This window comes from Macrosteles quadrilineatus, unplaced genomic scaffold (assembly GCF_028750875.1).
Source record: "Macrosteles quadrilineatus isolate MER2022 unplaced genomic scaffold, UCM_ALF_1.0 Scaffold_4__1_contigs__length_99947679, whole genome shotgun sequence".
Lineage (NCBI taxonomy): Eukaryota > Metazoa > Arthropoda > Insecta > Hemiptera > Cicadellidae > Macrosteles > Macrosteles quadrilineatus.
The window spans coordinates 1325963-1347177 of record NW_026542597.1 but is presented as its reverse complement, the minus strand read 5'-3'; the positions used below and the strand labels follow the sequence as shown (position 1 = coordinate 1347177).

At 31.7% G+C, this 21215-nt stretch overlaps 1 protein-coding gene across 1 annotated transcript in view; it reads right to left on the bottom strand.

Annotated features, from left to right (window-relative positions):
- LOC128992667 (IDLSRF-like peptide) overlaps window positions 1–11321 on the bottom strand; it is a 123959-nt gene extending 112638 nt beyond the window's left edge. Inside the window, exon 1 of the mRNA XM_054416365.1 lies at window positions 11105–11321. Within this exon, the coding sequence (XP_054272340.1) occupies window positions 11105–11237 (133 nt within the window). The 5' untranslated portion in view covers window positions 11238–11321. The remainder of the gene's footprint in view (window positions 1–11104) is intronic.
- Window positions 11322–21215: the final 9894 nt, after the last annotated feature.

The window sequence follows — 21215 nt, the reverse complement described above, 5'->3', positions numbered from 1 at the left end:
AAATACAGTGGGTTTTTCCAACATTGGTTTTGACTCTAAGTTAGAATAATTAGTAAAAATTTATTCAGCAAATGGTAGAACTCGTATGATGTTTTTCACGAAGAAAACTAAAACCACCATATAACTACTTGTTATTAAATTGAACTATGAATTTCTTTTCAGTTTCATTTCTTAATTTTATAATTATCCTTCCTAGCCTGATTGATGTATTTCTAAAACTGTTTGAGATATCATTATGAAATTTTCACAGCCTTACATAATACAGCTTTGGACCTAAAATTATTAAGATAAGGCCAAATTTTGTTAGAAATAACAAATAAATAAATTTAAAAGAAAAATGTCGTTAACATTTTTGTTGTCTGATCGAGTATTATTATAGTTTTACCTCCAGTTGTTAAATAAACCATAGTAAAAAAGCATGCAAAGTTTCATTGCGATAAGTCAAGTATTGAGTTATAGGTACAGTTTATCAATTTAACATGCGTAGTATAGGGACGTTGGGCTCCCCTTTAAATTAATTTAAACAAAGAAAATTAATTAAATTGTCAATTTTAAGTATCCAACAATATTTAATTAGAAGCAGAGAAGAGGTAACATTTTGCAGGATCGGCCGTCATTGACTACAAAGGAACACACCAATGGATGACGTAATAGTCCAGTAAAAGGGATGTCCAAATGGTCATGGCTACGGCATCATTACTTGGTCTAGTCAAGGACATAATTGAGTTATGCTTGGGATAAGTGTTTTTATTTGTAGCTCTGTTTTAATGAGTATGGGTAAATTGCGAAATTTAGTAAAAATGGCCGTGATCCTTTGTGGTCTTCTGTGAGAAGTCTTGTGTGATGTTATTCATTTAAGTCCACCATAAACACAATTTTATCCAAATTGAGCACGGCCATTTTTAAACTCCCCAGCCTGTTTCTGCACTTTTTATGGTATCATTACATCAGAGTCATTATCCCCGTAATCAAAACACGCATCACTGACTTTAACTCGGACGCGTCGGGAGATTCGATGGTTAAAATTTTTTTTAATAATACAGCGAAGCTATATGTCTACATAAAACTACATGTCAGCTACATAGCTGCAAAGTGTAACTCTGTTCAAAAATGATGCCAGTATAGGGTGAGGAGCCTCGGTGCGGCATGCAAGTAGTTTAAGCTCATGTAGTTTAAAGTATTGGTGGTATTATTCTTTTGTGAAAAAAATCCTTGGATCTTCTAAGGTTTTTTTTGTGATAGCATTTTTTTTTTTATGTGGATAGCTAGTTTGTTATAGTATTACTGTATTGTTTATTTAACGCCAATATTTTTGTAATTTACTGTTCTCATGTTTAAGAAAAAATACATTTCTAAAGCTTGGAATCAGTTTTTTTTGTAGGAACGAATAACTAATAGAGGTAAATTAAAAACGATAACTACGATATTCTTAATTTCTAATACTAAATTTTTTTAATTTGGTTTTGAGTACACCTTAAAATGTAATCCACCTAAAAAAAGAAGACTGCACTCTGTTATTTGAGGACGTTTTAACTGTATTTAAGAACTGCATCCAATAAGAACTGGATGATGATTGATTTAAATATAGCTTATTTTGTGCTGCTAAATGCTGTGTATTACTGATCTGCTAATAAATATCTTTTTTAGTATTTTTTGTTTTGTTTTTTGATCCCGATGATAAAATCATAACTCCATTCACATTTAATTCGTATTGAAATAAATGTGCTAAAAATATATGTTCATACACATTATGTAATTTCATTGAGTGTCTAAAACTTGTAACATACATTAATCATAAAAGAAAGCTGATTGCAGAATAAACTCAGAGAAAAAGAAAACTTTGAGGATAGAAATCGTATGAAAAACGAGAGGCAGCAGCACATATCTTGGATTTGACATCCGCAACAATCCAATGTTTTACAAAAGACAATACTCAATACTTTAATTACTCAAAAATACATATAATACAAGAATTACCTATTATACGCATCAATGCTTGTTTTGGTCAATCTGGTAAATCCCTTTAAAAAACCATAAAAATTGCAGATGTTGCAGAAACAACAATTATGTTCTACAATTATTAATTGTCTAATAAAGTAATAGTATACCAATTCTCTTTCAAGTTTTGTAAATACCCTTTAAATATTTAAAAATTAAATATACTATTACACTGTTAACAGAGGTTTAGCATGGTTAATGTCTCATAAAACATAGTTTAGATCAAAATTAACTAACCAGTTCAATATTAAATCATATGTGGGTTGTACATCAAAATCAAATCAAAATCTGCTTTATTTCCAAAACATTTTTACAATATATACATATACAAAATACTAACACTAGTCCCGCATAGGCCGTAAAAGACCTGTGCGCGGGACGAGCTCTATTACAAATTAGAAATATTCTTAAAAATTAAAACTAAATTAATCAAAATACTATTTACAACTAAGCTATGAGACAGCTACAGGAACAGTTAATGCTAAATAAAAGGTAGTCGAGTGAATGGAGTTGCAGTTACTGATATATATACGCTAAATATTTTTTGGTGTACTTGTGTATAATTATTGTTAGGTATTGTATACTGAACCGATAAGTGTCTCAGACTGATCGAGCCCAATCTCCGACAGCCAACTGCTTACCGAACGTTTATAAACTGGAAGAGATACCTGTAGATCTCTAATCTCTGATGGTATATTCCTATACAAAAAATTCGCAATATAAAAAGCATTGGTAAGGTTTGCAGAGTTGAAAACTTGGGGTCGATGTTTGAAAACATCTTTAATAGTAGTAAATATATACGTAGTTTATACATAGTAAATATATAAATATATACAAGAACGATAAACTAAAATCTAATATAGTTCTGGCATTTCACTACAGTAAACCCGTTTAGTTAGCAAGAACCATGCATGTTTTACAACTGTATTGATTGCAGCTACAATTGGAAACTAGCACGTCACCAAGCTACCGGGAATACTGCGCACGCAATTACTACACTATATTTATAGTGTAGTATATTGACTTCTGAGAAGTGTATTTGCAATAAATGGTTTGACTATTCAACCGGATTTAACTATTTTCGATTCACTAGTCTCTAAAAACAGCTTATAATAATATTGAATTGCTGCTAATTTACAAAGATGTTTAAAAAGCTTTTGAGCCTAGAATTTTTTTTAAATCCCCTCACCATGTCCAATACTTTTACGAGGAAAATAAAAATGTATTGTGGAAAATGTGTAGTGAAGGCATTATCCTGTTTTTTTACTTTACCAAACTAAACAATACAACGCCGTAATCATATTTTACAGGAATCAATATTATTCCTTATTTGCATAGTACAAATTGTTTTTACGCGTAGCCCGTAGAATTATTAAACAGCTCACCAAAAGAAGATGTAATATGATAATCAAGGAATAATATTACAGTTAAATAAATCCTAAAGCGGAAAAGCTTTTTCCGACGAGAGGTTTTTAATCGTAATTCGTAGCCACCTCCGCATTAATAAATTCCGCAGAATGCCTCTGAAACCTCAACGCGTTGATTTGGAAACTCATCTCGCGTTGTAGCTCTAAGTTGGATAAATTGTGGTTTCTTGCTAACAAATATGATTGCTTTACTGTTTAAAATCAGACTACGGAAAACTCTGATATTAAAAGAAAAATGTTTATGTGAATTATATTTTTAGCGTCGCTTAAACGAATGGGTGGAGTCTATTTCCAAATTCCGGTCATGTCAACGATATGGACTAGAACTAGTGTTGTCCTTGTTATTAGCTATCATTAAGCTTTATTTTAGATAAACATGGAATTTTCCCCCCGTAACTGAAAGTCAAATATAAAATAACATCACATTCGTGTTTTGTATTGTATAATATAAAATATAGTAAGTATAAAACTCTTTCATCTTAATATTTTGTATTTCTTTATCGAGGAAACTAAGTCAACATTAAATTATGATCATACTAAACAGATACTTCACATATACAGGGTGATTTGAAGTTGGTGTGACAAAATTTTTTCTGGTAAATTATGTAACAAGTCGAGTTCAAATCCACAGTTTTTATTGTTTTATCCCTCGTGGTCTCTTACCTATGATTTTTTTTAAATTTTCAGAAAAAACTGTATTAGCAATAGAAAAACTTACATTTCTCCACTTTCCTCTCATCTGATGATAATTATAATGGTATTTTCTGAAAGCTCATCAAATTTACATTTAGTCAAGTCAGTTTTGTGTCGTTAGTAACAGTTTTGTAGCGAAAGTGGTGTTGTAAATACAAGAAATATGTTTTTCAAGAAAAAAACTAAATTTTTAAATAAATAACATGTATGTTATTTTTTTGTGAAAAAAGTGTCAAATACGTTAAAAAACTTGTCCTTTTCCTGAGCTTTAATTTGATATAAGCATATTGTATTTTCCTTGGGAAAATGACTATGAAAATTATACTACAAGTGCAAAAAACATGGATTAAAAAACTAGTGGGACGTAAAGAGACTAAATTATGTTTTATAAGAAAATCCTTCCAATGCCTCCTACATTTTAAATTTAAATTTTTATCACTAAATAAAAGAAATAAAAGTGAATTGGTACTTAAGTTACACCATTGGACAGTGTGCCTTTCAGTGTAACCCATAAAAGATAAGATAATCAAACTTATAGATAAAAAACATACCTCAATCGTTATCACAAAGGATAGTACACCTTATCTAATAGAAAACACAATTCTCGTACCTTATGCGGCCCAGTTATTAAGGATAAGAAGTTTATTATTGCAGTTCAATCATGGAGTTCACATCGCGTGAGTATGCTGAAATGCATTTTGTGTACGGTTTTTGTAATGGAAATGCTCGAGCCGCGCAACGAGAATACCGTGCCCGGTACCCTGACAGACGAGTGCCTAGTCCTCAAGTATTCTCAAGATTGCATCTGCGTCTTTTAGAACGAGGTACAGTCTTCAAACAGCCGAATGAGGTAGGTCCTGTAGGTCATAATGTGGAAACGGAGGAATTAGTTCTAAATATGGTCGAAGAAAATCCTAAAATTAGCTCTCGACAAGTGGCCAATGATGTAGGAGTTTCTCAATGCAAAGTTCTTAGCATATTACATAAAAATCAATTTCATCCGTACCATTTCATCGAAGTTCAAGGTCTGGAACCTCAAGATTATGCTCCAAGAGTTCAATTCTGTCGTTGGCTATTAAATGCTGACATTGAACAGCCTCAGTTCTTAAAAAACATCCTGTACACCGATGAATCAAGGTTCACGAGAGATGGTGTTTTTAACATTCATAACAATCACCATTGGGCTAAAGAAAATCCCAAAGTGATGCGGGAGGGTTCTCACCAAACGAGGTTCCATCTTAATGTTTGGATTGGAGTAATTGGTAACCAGCTTGTAGGACCTCACATTTTCCCAGAAAACCTAAGTGGTGAAGCTTATCTGGACTTCCTTCAACATAGCCTACCCGATCTTCTTGATGGTCTTGACCTCACCCAACGCCAAATAGACAATATCATTTTCCAGCAGGATGGAGCCCCTCCCCACTTCTCCAAAGATGTGCGGAACTGGTTGACACTGAACTATCCTACGTGGATAGGACGCGGAGGACCTGTGCCTTGGCCGGCGAGGTCTCCTGATCTCACTCCTTTGGACTTCTTTGTGTGGGGCACAATGAAAGACATTGTTTATTCGACCCCAGTGAACTCAGTGGAGGAGTTGACAGATCGAGTTGAAGCAGCTGCTCAAGTTGTTCGAGAAAAATTAAGTTTTAACGTAACGGTTGGAGCCATGAGAAAGCGTGCGAGGGCTTGCATTAGAAAAGGAGGCAGGCACTTTGAACATGATATTAAATAGTTTTTTGGGTTTTTTTTGCAATCGAGTGTTGTTGTGTGATTTTCAAGGTTTTCATAGTGTAACCTTACGGGAAATAAAGTTTAAAAACTGGTTTATGAGTATTGTTATTAACCCATGTTTTTTGCACTTGTAGTATAATTTTCATAGTCATTTTCCCAAGGAAAATACAATATGCTTATATCAAATTAAAGCTCAGGAAAAGGACAAGTTTTTTAACGTATTTGACACTTTTTTCACAAAAAAATAACATACATGTTATTTATTTAAAAATTTAGTTTTTTTCTTGAAAAACATATTTCTTGTATTTACAACACCACTTTCGCTACAAAACTGTTACTAACGACACAAAACTGACTTGACTAAATGTGAATTTGATGAGCTTTCAGAAAATATCATTATAATTATCATCAGATGAGAGGAAAGTGGAGAAATGTAAGTTTTTCTATTGCTAATACCGTTTTTTCTGAAAATTTAAAAAAAAAATCATAGGTAAGAGACCACGAGGGATAAAACAATAAAAACTGTGGATTTGAACTCGACTTGTTACATAATTTACCAGAAAAAATTTTGTCACACCAACTTCAAATCACCCTGTATTAACCAAAAACCTTGAAGGAAAATATACCCTGGGTAATTGTATGAGTTTCAAATAAAGAATCCACTATATGTTTTTGAAACAATTTGTCATTTGTCATTTTAATTTGGTTTATAAAGAGTACTTAGATAGTTTAGGTTGTCATAAGTTAATTAAGCCCTTTCACAAGTTTTCCGGATTTTTTTACGATCACGAAACCTAAACTTTTGATACCTGTTAAATTTATAATACTGTTTATATGTATTAATGTTTTGAGTACTAGTAGGTTGTAAATTGTATGTTGATAAACACATAAATTCGGAATAAAACAGATTGCTAACTATTTTTATGCAAAAGACTTATCACAATGACAGTTCATCAGTTGTTGACTTATGGTGTTGTAAACATCATTAGTGTTTTTGCAATTAGCAATGCTTGTCATCACCAAACATCACAATTAGCATAAAATTGCCTGTCAAGTAAAATAATTGAATAACAACGTTTTCATAATGATTTAAAAACAAAATATTAAGGCTAGTGAAATTACTAATAGATTCTCTTAAAACAGATCCGTTGACTTTAATAATTTCCGTCGTTTGTTCATACAATATTTAGTGGTAATATACTTATCAAAATTTCATTAATAAGAATGATGAACTTATTTATGAATGTAAATTTATTATAATTTGTTTCGAATAATTTACATAACTTACTATTCAATATTTAATTCTGATATTAAAATCAATCTTACAACTGGTTTTTTTTCTTACAATCATTACATGTAAAGGGTTCTCTTAAAATTGGTTGCTTATCAAAATATACTTAAACATTGCCATTTGTCATTTAAGTTTTCACTATTAAAATAGTGATTTTTTAAATAGTATTTAAAAATGTAGTGATGAGTATTCAAAACATCTTTAAAATAAATTAATAATGAAAACCGCATTTATAGTCTTAAAAATATCAATTGTGGTTACCCATCCTATAGTTGCATGATTACGAACAATAATAAACCCATTACATAGACAATTGTATAGGCCTAGCACATTTTAGCCCTCATATATATTTATTGGAAGCATCACTAATACACAATCAACATGTTTTAACCCTCATTCAGGTACTAAATATCTTATTAAATGTAAAGTAATCACCAAATAATGGTGCAAAAGATTTTAGTAATTAATAAAATTAGAATAAAAAATTATATTTTTAGCTATAGTGTTCGATTTTCTCGATTTATTGATATTTATTTTGAAACTGTGGACATAGGAAATTGATTTGGGAATATTCAAATATAGCTTCGAAAGATTAATTTCTGTATTATTAGCCAATATTTTGCATTGCGGTTTTCATATAATGGTTATGATTTTGTCATAAAAAGCGACAATTAATCGCACTGTTCTAAAACTGCATCGATTTGTGTAAAATAATATTTATCCATCAACATTTCCTTCTACAATAAAGTGATTTATGCTAATACGAAACAAATTCATTCGCCCTCGAGCTTCGTTATAGAAAGCTCTTAAGAAAATTGGTTCTTAGAATTCCCATCAAAGGATCTTTCAAACTAAACGGAATATTTGACAAACGATTATAGTTGAAAAGTTCAAACAAGTAATTTATCTTTTCAAATCATATTATACCTGACTTCAGCCCGTAGCGAATTGAAAGTTTAAAAATTAAAAGTTTTAAGTTTCTTTTCAATATAAATATTTTATGCTTATTAAGCAGAAGGAGAATCATGGCCTTAAATCAAATAAGTTGACCCGATGGTTTAACCAAAACTCTAGTATCTTCTTTAGTAATAATTATAAAAAAATTATTTGCTGCTTATATTCTGGAAACTCTAAATTATGTTACGCTGATATAATCTAAACGGGTAAATCTAAATTAAAACTTAGATTTTATCATTATAAACTTCTGTTATCACTTAAACACTTAACTCATACATCAAAAGAAAAATTTAATGTCAAGAAGTAAAATCTTTTGGTGTAAGGTTATTTGTCATATTTTTCCTATTTTCCATTTCTTGTTTAGCCAAAAAGACTATAAAAATGTAGTGCCTCAAAGTTCTACTATCTGCTTAATACCATTGACTTTAAAGCTACAATATACTTGAATGCAAAGTTCATTGATTTAAAAGCGCAGAGCTGCAAAAAGTACGGAATGGCCCTAATTGGAATAAGACTCAAGGCTTAAGATGCAAAAGTTTTCCAATTTCCTTGAAGTTTTCCTTCACTTCAGAAAATTGAATGTTTTAATATTACCAGAACCAAATTCAAAATGTAATAAACAAATGTGCATGAACTATTTAAAGAAACTATGAACAATCCAATACAGTACAAATAAACACCTACTTTGCATAACGTGTTGGTGAGCTACCAGTTTTAAAAAGAGTGTTTATTTGTATACTGACTGTTTTAATCGGTAATTTTTTAATTTCCTGTTAACTTTTATTGATTGTTTTAAAAATAGTTTAAATTGGTAAAATCCATCAGTTCCTTTGCTTTAAATAGTTCATTAAAACATTTCGGGAATGTGATTTCATATCCGATTTCATGTAATTGGGACTAAATACAGAACCATAGAATTTAAATAATTCACCTATTATGTGATCCGGCAACTGGAGTCTTACTAACGTTTCCAGTATGTTAACCAGCTAAAGAAAGGTTTGCCTGTTTGTTTATTAGTATGAACTGAATATTTTCGTCACACTTTGTTATATCTATTTTTTTGTTGACGATTCAGTAATTTATACAGGGTTGAAAAGATTTTCAGGACGGTGAAATATTAATAAAAGAATAATTAATATAGAGCCACAAAACTTAGTAAAAAGCTACTGGGCATTACAATAATTTTAACACATTATTCAGTGTTACGCTACCTCCTTCAGAGGGACGGCCCACTAACAGTCAGAATAAAATTTTAAAATTTTACCATAGGTTTATGTATACAAAAAATTAAAGGCACCTACTAATAGAATACAATGACGCAAATTTAACTCAAACATAAAACCGAGTCAAAAATGGCAGTCTTTTAAATATTTCTTGAATTCGAAGTTTTTTCTCAGCTATATTTTAGCTCAAATTTGCGGCATTATATTCTGCTAATAAAGACCTTTAAGTTAATGTGTGTTATCATCATATGCTTAATCTTACGATTTTCTTCCAACTCCTAGCGGGCACCCCTGAGAAGGTAACGAATAAGCATTGCAAATTCAATGGAGTCATTTTTGACTTTGCTGTCCGTTGGGATTGTGGTATTATATTTTACAAAATTATATCAATGTCCAGTAACTGTGTACCAAGTTTTGAAGCTCTATCTTGATAATTTGTTGAAATATTTCATTGTTCCAAGACTTTTTCCCACCCTTTAAAAAGTCCATTACCACCGCTATTGTTAAAACTATCGTTTGTGCGAGCTTATGGGGTTGTTGTTTATTGTTGTTGTTATTTAAAAACATTTTATCTAAACCCGCATCGAACAGACGGCCCAAACATGCGCATTCCACATAATGCTGAATATCTTGAAATTACTTAAATCTTTTTAAATAATGTTTTAATACAATTTGTGACTATTACAAACCTATTAGGAGTATTGGTTTATTAGGCTTAGCAATCCATTCCCTACATCAATAAACTAAATTAATCAGTTTTGATCTTAATATCCGTATTAGAGTTTTGAAGCAAAATTTAATTATTATAATAATTATATGCCTTGACTTTTTGTCTGGTTACATAATGTTTCTTTGTACTTTTAATACAAAAAAAGAAACATAATCATCTGATCACTGATAGCTATGTAAAGTATTTTCCAATAAAATCTACATTGCTATAAGCTTAATCGTCTTAGAACTAATCAATTATATTAGAAAAGTGATACGGTCAAATTTGTACTAATTGTTTAAGGCTATAAACTAAATACAAATATCGACATAAGACACACAAAATAAAGTTGAGAATGCGTAGATTTGTCGAAAAGTATTGGTATGAACGAATTGCCTAAATACTCTGAAGGTGGCATTATTTCGCTTATTGGAAAAGAAAGTTTTGCTAGTAAAATAAATAATTAATAAGTAACAACATAAAAAAAATAAAAACCGCACTATAATCTTTTGCATGCTCTTCCTTTTGCGAAGAACGGGTATAAAAGCTTGTATTTTAGTTGCTTTAAGATTTTTTTTTAATTTTTATTTACTCTGAACAGACAAAATGTATTACGTAAAAACAAGGTTTTCCAAAGTACAATCCTCAATTTTAAGAACAAAGAAGTCATTAATGGAGTTGCAGATGAATATATAATTTAAAGCTATATTTGGGAAATATAATACACCTTTTACACACTTGGAAAACTTTTATATAGTTTTTTTTTTCATTCCGATTACATTAAAAGCTGCTGTAATTAGTTTTTGCTTTAAATATGTTCATACTTTTGAGTTTTTCTCTACAACAAAAAAAGCTTCATTGTTATACTATTTATCATCTTTGAGTTATTTTTCAAGTCACCATCGTTTAACCCTAAACAAAAAGTTGAGTTCAAAAGAAAAAAGCACATTTTGAGAACAAAGAAACCAAGTGCAGTTACAGGTAGGGCAGGGTTGTGCAATGCGAGGGGTGTGAGGGGGGGAAGTGTGGTCGATGATGGACGCCACAGGTAGCACACAGGTGCCTCTGGACTTACTGTTTCTCTTGGCGCTCATGTGGCCATACAGACGACTCAGGTCAATCGCCATGACAGTCTGCGGCCAGGCGACACAGGCCACTGCCAGGACACAAGCCACCATGAGGCGCAGTTGGAGGGACGCGCGGGCCATCTTCACGGGATCCTGGAAGCGACTGGACTGACGAGGCTTGGGGCCGCGGAGTCTGCGCGTGTACTACCCCCTCCCCCGCCCACGCTACCCCCGCAGCATCTGCATTTGTCACGGGTGTCAAAGAAACAGCGAGATCCAGTGGCAAAGTGGAAACTGGAAACTGGAGAGGTGTCGGTTACAGGTAGAGATATCTTTGTCGCAAAGCGCGAATGCTAAGATTCCTGGTAGAAGGGTGGGTATTCAGATAAAATGTATAAAATAGGATCTCTCAATCTGTCGTAAGCCCTTATCTCCAGTTGTTAAAATGATTTATAGAATTTATAGTGGTAAAGGTTTAGCGTTGAAGAAAAATAATTCTGATAACTCCTTTATTCTATGCTAACATGATCATAATGTTGACTATTGTACCACAGGTAATCATTAGAAAATTGGAATTACATCTTTTTGTATTCATAACGAGAAATTATGACATCAGCGGGAAAAAAACACTTCTAATAAGGATCTTTGTTAAATTTGGTAATATCTTTGTAGCATTACTCTATATTACATACCTTATGTGTTATGTCATAGTACTTTTAAATTCAGATGTTAATATTTAAAAGTCTCTAACATTCTCATAGTTTTAGACCTATAGTCAGACAAAGGACATGACAAAGGACTGGGAAAAGACTACACATTCAGATCATTCTACAGAAGTGATCTAAACACTTCGTTTCTTATCAAATTTTTTAGATGGACTGACAAAAATAAAAATTGTCCATTTATTTAGTGTGCCTACCTACACAGACATTCCGTCTACCTAAACAAGAATTTCTTTCAGCTTCCGCTAAATTGGTTTCCATACATTTTCGTTCCGGTGTTGAAAGTTTGAAAATTGAAATCTTTGCGTTGTATGAAATTACCTCGTTATACACACGATGTGTATTGCATACTGCAACAATATTGCGGTTATTAAAATTTTTTATTAAGTGCCTTTCTGTACATTAAGTTAAATATCATAATACCGTACGACCAATCAATAAGAAGAGAAACAAATTACAATTGTTAGTCGAATGGTCTTTCCATCAGGTGCATTGGGAAGTTTATGCAAGTATCAAAATAACGACCATAATAAGTATGAAAAGGTTAATGTTAGTTATTCTTTAAGTAGCTGATCAACCATTCAACTAAGGATATTCTTAATTTTTGGACCTTTGTCAACTGCAAACGTTGGCGTTGAACGGTCGAACGGTAATCGTAGAATATTTCCTCATGTTGTAATAAAAAATACGTTTTTAAACATTAAACTTATCATAAAAGTTTTGTAACCGTTAGAGATAAATCGTGAATCATGAGGTGTTAAACTGACTAAGATTGAAGCAAGGATCACCTCGTCCTGTGAAATGTAAAAACTTTCGTGTTTACGGTGGTAACAAACTTTATGACTTGACAAGTAAGTTTAAACCTACGCTTTAACATCACATCACCCTATACCCTCGACCCGGCTCTGATTGGCTGTAAGAGTTCCCCCTCTCTCTTTTCCTATAAAAGAGAAGGTTAAATATGACGTTTTAATTTTGAGTTAAAATATTTGATCGTCTCCATCATTATTGAGGACTTTTTGGTATAAATGGCAGATCATTTATATAAAAAAGTAAATCCCTAGTAAGCAGTGAGATTTACATCAAACAGTTACTTACTTTGCTACTTAGGTCTGTTGTGTATCGTCTGTCTGACCTTCCTCAAAGAAACCACAAGAAAACAAGGTGAAATTTTGCTCAGACAATGATATACAAGTATTACTAGATTCATATTCCAGTTTTAAAATCGAAATATGGGTCTCACCGAGTTTTGAAAGTCTGAAAGGGGATTTCGATTTAAGAAGACACTAGAGGACCCATGCTGCTCCGCAGCGTTAAAATAAATATAATATCCGAGAAATAATCAAATTTATTATTTTTGATTAATTTTGACCTTAACTGATTCAAATGATCAATTGCTCAAATTAAAGCCTATAATTTACGTATATTTTGAGTCTAAAACATTTAAAATTTGAACATGACAGGAGCTTTAGATTTTTAATCACAGAAAAAACCTTATTAAAATAGGTTTTATGTTGGTTGTTCACCTTGCGTTTGCTTGAAACTTGTCCGATTTGGATAACTAATAGCTTAAACGAAAGCCGGTTTTCACTAAAGGTTCTTAGAACATAATTTATTCCGTTTACGTATAAGCCGAGTAGGATTATAAATAAATATATGCCGATGCTTGATGGCAAATCTGTGCGTGCATAACCTTAAATTTGAGACCTCAGTCATGAAAATCGGTGAGACAGCAGAGCCAAACGAACTCGCAAAAGAAAAGCCAAATAATTATTTTAATATACAAGATTTCCACAGTAACCAGATGACACCTACTTGTTTCAGTTAATTTTTTGATGACTCTACTGTAAATTGCCTGCTTCACTGCCTGAAATACTATTTACTTCATATAATGTGATCCAATAGTCTAATATTGTATGTTATGGAATGCGTTATAGTAGCACAATGTAAAATGCCCTTATTATATAACAGTATAAATCTTAATATATATTTTGCTTACTTTTAAGAAGTAAATATTATGATGTTCTCAATAGAAAGCTCTTATAAATCTAATAGCAAACTTTTCAAAAATATCAATTAATGTAGAGACATTTTTCCCGTTCATAATATATTTCTTATCACTTAATGGTTCATCTTTTATCATTATAATTTACTTACCTTAAATTAATCACATTTAAAATCTAAAATACACTCTAACTCTTGTATGGTTTTGACTGAAAACAAAATCAGATTTTACTTCGTTGAACATATAAAGACAAGAGCAAGTACCTGTTTGGTTTGATAATTTGGAATACTTAAATATGTTTAGCCTCAAAATAAAACTCTACAAGTAATAATATTCTGATAAATCGGAATGAACATTATATTTTTTCACAAGGTCATTATAACACTCTCAATATCAAAACCTCATAATAAAGAGAGGTCTGAACTCAGTAGGTTGCGGTGGGGAGGGGGTTTCTCTAAGCTCCTACTTTAATGTCTCATTAAATGAAATAAGACCCAGTCTGATCCCTTTGCAGAGGTTTTAATTAGTGTAAGAAACACCTTTTTATTTCTAACGTTTAGGTATTTAAATGCTGCTTGTTAGTATAGTTTGATTGTATGAATTAGATAAATTAGAAGGCGTTGCAATTAGCAATATAATTAAAAAAATTACTACCAATCGTAGGAAACAATAAAATACGACTATGTACCTACTTTTTATAAATGATACTGGGCACACTGGGACCTTTTATTTGAAGGACTTCGTTTGCATCCCGTAATTTTATAAAGGAAGTTAATTTTTACATGATAAAATCAAGTACCCTCCTTAGGCTTCAGGTCAAATTACCAAGTATAAGATTGTAATATCATATCCTATACCATAATATGTGCTAATTCTGTTTGTCTGTCTGTCTGTAACATATATCTTGAAATCCAGCGGAAGGATTTTTACTAAGTTCTGGAATTAGGGACATATAGCCCAAAATGTGATTGGTGACAGCATGGTGACAGCAACTACCTTAGGAAAATTCGTATTTTCGTAAATTTTTTTGAAAATCTAGAAATTTAACATTGGCCTTATGGGTTGCTAATTAGTTGTGTTGGTTGAACACACGTTGAACGAAATAACAAGGAAGAATTAAAAAAAATACTTGTAACACGTGTTTACAACAAGCCATCCACAGTATACTAGCAAATTAAAAAATACAGTACAAAGGGAAAAACATTGAGCAAAGATTACACTAAAGATTACTCGACATTGGGAAAAAGTGTATTGTATTGGTGATGTTTGATTGCACTGGCGTCAACTCAATATCAATTTTATTTAAGGGAAGATTTTTACAATGTTTATTCCCTTTTTTATTGTTTACATAATTTGAACATATGTATTCAGTTGAATCAGTATTGATGTTAATTGTATTACAATAATCTTTATAGAAAACAATACACCCTTGAATCGGACTTATCTGTCTTCAGCTAATCCATCATATGATAGTATTTGACAGAGTATGCTCATGCTGAAGTTTTACTTATACTTAAAGAAATATTTAATTTAGTACAAATAAATCACACCCCTTAAATACGCTGCACTATGCTGTATTGATGCTATTGCAGCTGATTGCTACTGTATTAACCTGCTTCTCTAAGAACTGATACTAAAAAAAAATACTTCTTTAATTTTTAACATTTTTTTTATTTATTTATAACGTAAGAAATGTGTAGGCCATCAAAAAATCTTTCAATATAAATTAATGTGTTGGATTGCCAAATTAAAATTTCCATCATAGTAAATTGAAATTCTACTGGCACTTTAAAAATAAAAGCCGAAAGTAGTTATAAAGAAAACGAGAGTTTCCTTTATTGCTTTTACAATCGAAATAAACATACCAAGCCGTGGCTCGGTCCCCCGGTACTATTAACTAATAGGCAAGTGTTTGTAATTTCGCTTCATAGAACACTGTAAAATAATAAAAATTACTATCTTCTTAAGACTAATTTGTTGCTTAACATGCCATTAAAAAGAACATGATGTTTTGGTTTTGGTATTTGATTATTATTTCACATGCATGTTGCTCACTGTTGTTTATATTTTTCATATATGTAGAGATAGAATTTTATTTGTTTTTGAGGTTTTAAGGGTTTTAAAAAGTTTAATATCAAATATATATATATATATATATAATAGTATTATACAAAATACCTTTTAAAGCTGAATTTGATATCAGTGTCCCTCTGAACTAACGACATCTTAAACTAACTGATAATTTAAAAAAATGGCAATTTTAGAACAAGGTACACTATACTTAAAAGTATTGATAGTAATAGAGCTTCAATCTACATATATAAAAGGCAAAGCCCTCACTGACTGACCGACTGACTGACTGATTCACTCACTCACTCATCACTAATTCTCCCACTTCCTATTTACCTAGGAGGCTGAAATTTGGTACACTGATTCTTTAGGTATTAAATAGGAAAACTAAGTTGTTTTTATTCTGATCGGACTCTCGGGCTCCGCCCCAGTGGCTCTGGAGTTTCCTATGTTAACCTTATGAGTACTCATATTAAAATGGAATTAATGAATCTTAACAGCTGTTTCAACTAAACAAGTTGGTTCTGTTCTATGATGTGCAATAGCATTAAAGTTACAAGGATTACCAACAGGGTGCATCACTATTATTTTTTTAAATTTATGACAACAGCTAATTTGCAACCAAAAGGTGAGTGAGCGTAGCGAACGAACTTCAACCTGGAGGCGAGTTAGCGTAGCGTACGAGCTAACTTCAAGGCAAGTGAGCGCAGCGAACGAGCTCCTACCTAAAGGTGAGTGAGCGTAGCGAACGAACTTCAACCTGGAGGCGAGTTAGCGTAGCGAACGAGCTAACTTGAAGGCAAGTGAGCGCAGCGAACAAGGTTTAAAACCTAAAGGTGAGTGAGCGTAGTGAACGAACTTCAACCAGGACGTGATTAAGCCATGCGAACGAGCTCACTTATGAAGTAAAACGGGGCAAAGCCAGCGGGTACAGCTAGTTATAGTATTTACGTATGTAAGGTAGAAGATAAAAGGAAGGTAACACAGGTAGTGTAAGGTATATGAGGGGTGAGAGGGGGGGTGTATAATTGGTTCAGGATGTAATCGATTCTAAGTATGCGATAACGCCACCTTTGTTTAGAATAGTCTGTTTTCTCCCTCTCCCACCTTTTGTTATTTGGAGTTATCTAACTTTTTAATCTTTACCGTAGTCATCATTATTTGTTTACTCCTTCAATGTATCACCTTGGAGAATGGTATCACCAAAAAATAGATCCTTCTTCGACATTCTTTTACTTGGTTACTTTATTGACGAATAAAGTTACATATATTTGGGACAAAACCATTTTTCAATTACGTAAAACATGTAAAACAGCTATATTGATGGTTAAGGATAAGTCAAACCTCATAAGTGAAGTTTTGCTTCACCTTTTGCTGACTTTTAACAAAGGACTATCTCGAATCATGTGATGGGTTTAGGTTAGGAAAAAAGTAAGAATGATACATAATGCTTTAATTTTGACCAATAAAAGCACAGTTTTAAAATTGGAAATTGGAGAGATGGAAACTTTGTTCTTTTATGTGAAATGTAAGTAAAGTAAATATAATACGGTAAAAGTATAATTTAGTAGAACGTTTTAAAAATGTGGTAAATAAGTCATTTAGTGACTGCTTTTAAAACTTTGAATTTAAACGGTACACATAGACAGGGCGTAAAAACTACACTCTTCAATGTTCTATTATTGAATAAAAGCGTTTGGCAGATAGGGATTGATATGAACATTACTTTTGAAAATTCTGTTCGGATGTCATGCCAAACAAATCTGTATGAATATCGAGGCCAGTAACAACAAAGCGAGCCTGACAGCTTCTGATGAACCTGTCTATAATGTTGGTTTTGTTCTGACGTCTTTGACAGAATAGTAGTTCGTACAATTACCTCCTCAACATTCCTATATTTTATAAAACAAGAATAAGAAAACTAATATTGATAAAAAATAAATATAAAGGTAAAAACGATTTTTTTTACAAATGTGTTTTGGAAGTGAGAGCATCTAACAGTAATTTCTAAACGCTAAAAAGTTCTTCAAAAAAATATTAATGTATTTTACCTACGACCGTTTTTTAAAGTAGCCGTTTCAGTACAGTTCTTAGAATTAAAAAGTATCTCATAACAGCATTGTTTACTTTCATAACAGCATAGTTTTACTCATAACAACACGGGTAACTGACCAATGAGGTTCAAGGATTGAGAGAGGAGAAGTAAAATTGTAATGATTCAAAATTCAACTAATCAGCTGTTCAGGTCAATTTAATTGTTGATTGGTGCAATTAGTGTGTTTCGTTGCATCACTGTCAGTGGCAATGAGAGGTTATAAACGAAAACATAACCTCTTTTAGAAATTATGAATAGTGATCTTTAGTAATTAAAACAATGTCGTAGGTAAAGTAGTGTACGCAACTCGCGTAAATAGTGTTAACGACACTCGTAGAAGTTTTTAAGGCACTCGCCAAGGCTCGTACCTTAAATTTTGTACTCGTGTCGTTAACACTATCTTTACGCAATCGTTGCATAAACAACTATTTCATTAGATTTATTTTTAAAGTGATACATTTTAGGGAATGATTTCACGTAAAAAATATATATCGTAAAGACATAATACAGATATTAGTTTGTTCAATAAAGGATTAACCTACATAAAGAAAATATGATATTCTAATATAAATGTAAATGTACTCTGTATTACATATTATTGACCGATTTAGAGATTTATTGTATTCAGAATTAATTAAGTTTATTTTTTCCCTCATATTTATGCATGTATGAATCTTTATAAAAGGGTTTTTAACAAATTTTCATCGTTTTTTAATTATGAACACACCCTGATGTTGCATTAAGAGATTGATTTTTTATTCATTGTAACAGATGGATATAAAATCAACACATATGCAAAAACACCTTTGAGTCTCATTATATTCCAACCAATCCAAAAAATGACAGGATATAAAAAAATAACTAAAAAACAACTGTCGTGTATGAAATTGTATCTGCAAAAAAATTCCAAATTCATTCTTGATATTTTCAAATGTTTTATAGGGAAGTAAAATTAAAGATATTAAAGAAATAGAATAGTAATTAACCATAAATACAACTTTTGAATTCAATATATTTTGAGTCAAAATATAGGTAGATATGTTTAATGGAATATTTTCTAATATAAAAATGGTTTATTTTACCTCTTTGCGTCGAACGATCCGTGTGTAGTTAGTACAACTACAGCGGTTTCATACCACTAGGGAACATCATCAGGTTGTTGTACCCTAGTGGTATGAAACAGCTGTAGTTGTACTAACTACACACTGATCGTTCGACGCAAAGAGGTAAAATAAACCATTTTTATATTGCAATTTACGATCCAGAGGCTAACCCATCATGGAATATTTTCTTACTATTTCAAAATACCAATACTAATATTACTAAGATAAATTTTATAACGCTAGCTTAAAGAGGGATAAATTTGCAAATACAGTTAAAATATAGTTTGTTTCAATCCATAAATACGTTTATGTTTCACGTAGCGAATGATGTGTTCAGTTCAAAGAACGTGTTATTCAGTTTGTAGCATTACAGCTAATTGCAGCTAAATATTTCATGAGAAGATTATGCTGGTAATTATCGTCCTAATCATAACTTAAAGAAGCACCTCACACTGCCTTGCCGCTGCCACCATTAAATGAGATGAGTCATTTCCACGATAATTTGTATTCCCTACTTATTAATTAAATTTAAATGTCCTTACACTAAATCGTGTTTAGGCTATTTTAATATTTACGAGTGTTCTATTTAATCACTACACTACTCAACTAGACTAAAGCTAATATCTCTACATATCAGTAACTGTGACCATAGACCACATGGTAAGAACTAGTACTGCACTTATGATGCAACTTTTACTAATGTCAGATTGTATAATTCCTTGTAAGTACCGATCTAAGTTTTTATCCACTCGTAATGATATGAAGATTTCTCACAATGGAGTTTAATAAATTTATAAAAGTGCATGATTCTATTTTTTTTTATAATCGTTATTATGGACAACTTAATGCGGCTATGAGTAAGGCTATTTGTAGAAAACACTAAAAAACCAGATCAGCTTTTGAAACATGATAAGTTATTTACACGAAATGTTGATTATCGATCTGTTATGTACATATTGAGTATTTCCAAAATCTTTGAGTCGAATCTTTTAAAGTCATCAGAAATTATGACTGTTATTCGTTTTGAAATAATGCCTGTAATACTTATAAATTGCTCGAATTCGAGCAACAGGGACACTAGTGATATAAAGCTATTCATTAAATAGCATTGTGAAAACCTACAATACGTTTAGCAGTTGAGTTAAAGCTTGTCCGTGAGTCGAGTTCATTTTTCAAGATAATCAACACACCCCAGGTCACCCTGTACACCATTTGTCTCTGCTGATTGCATCAGGGTTTACATTTTTCATACATATTTTCTGCAAAATATGCCTTAATTTCGTGTAAGGAAAGTTGAAAAGCCTTAAAGTTGTTTAAGGTGATGGCTTTGTTCAATTACTCACGCTAAAATACCAATACACCTGCAAACGAATAACGATGTAAAAAGACTACTATTTTCTAAGTACTGAAATAAAAAAAAAAACTAAACTTCATATTAATTTTATCTAGCCAATGCACCAATTCATAACTGTGGCTAGTTTATAAGGCTTCTATTGAAATGGTTCTTCTTGCATAACAAAATGTATTTTAACTATACTATAAATGGTGTTTTATAAATGGTTCAGTTAAAAATGGGATAAGTGGTTTTGCCAATAAACATTTGTAATACTTGTAATATATCCAACGTTTATTTGTAATCAACCAACATTTGGCGTGTTTTGTTTACTTTTTTTTGCTATTTCCGTTATTTAAAACCTTATTTAATGAAACACCCGGTATAATTATAACAAAAATAACTCGTCCTCTAGTTATACAGCCAAGCAGTAAAGCACAAATCATGAAATTAACCCAAAAATAATAGAAACAAGATTTCGTTGTTTAGATACCAACATGAACCTAGACACGAAAGATAAGCTTCAAATACAATGGGATGAGAAGTCGACTTTTGCTTGTTTTAAACTGTGCAAGGCAAACAGCTTGGGTTACATTTATTATACTGTGGTTTAAAGCAATGATACTAAATGCTGAGAGAACACAAGACGGAGTTATTGTTTACGATTATGGGCAGAAATGGGATCAACGTTATGCATTCACCTCTGAGTAACACCTGCATTATGTTACCTCAACTTTGGTAACTAATCCTACACCTGAGCAAGGTTATGGCGACTGCTCACTTAAATATTG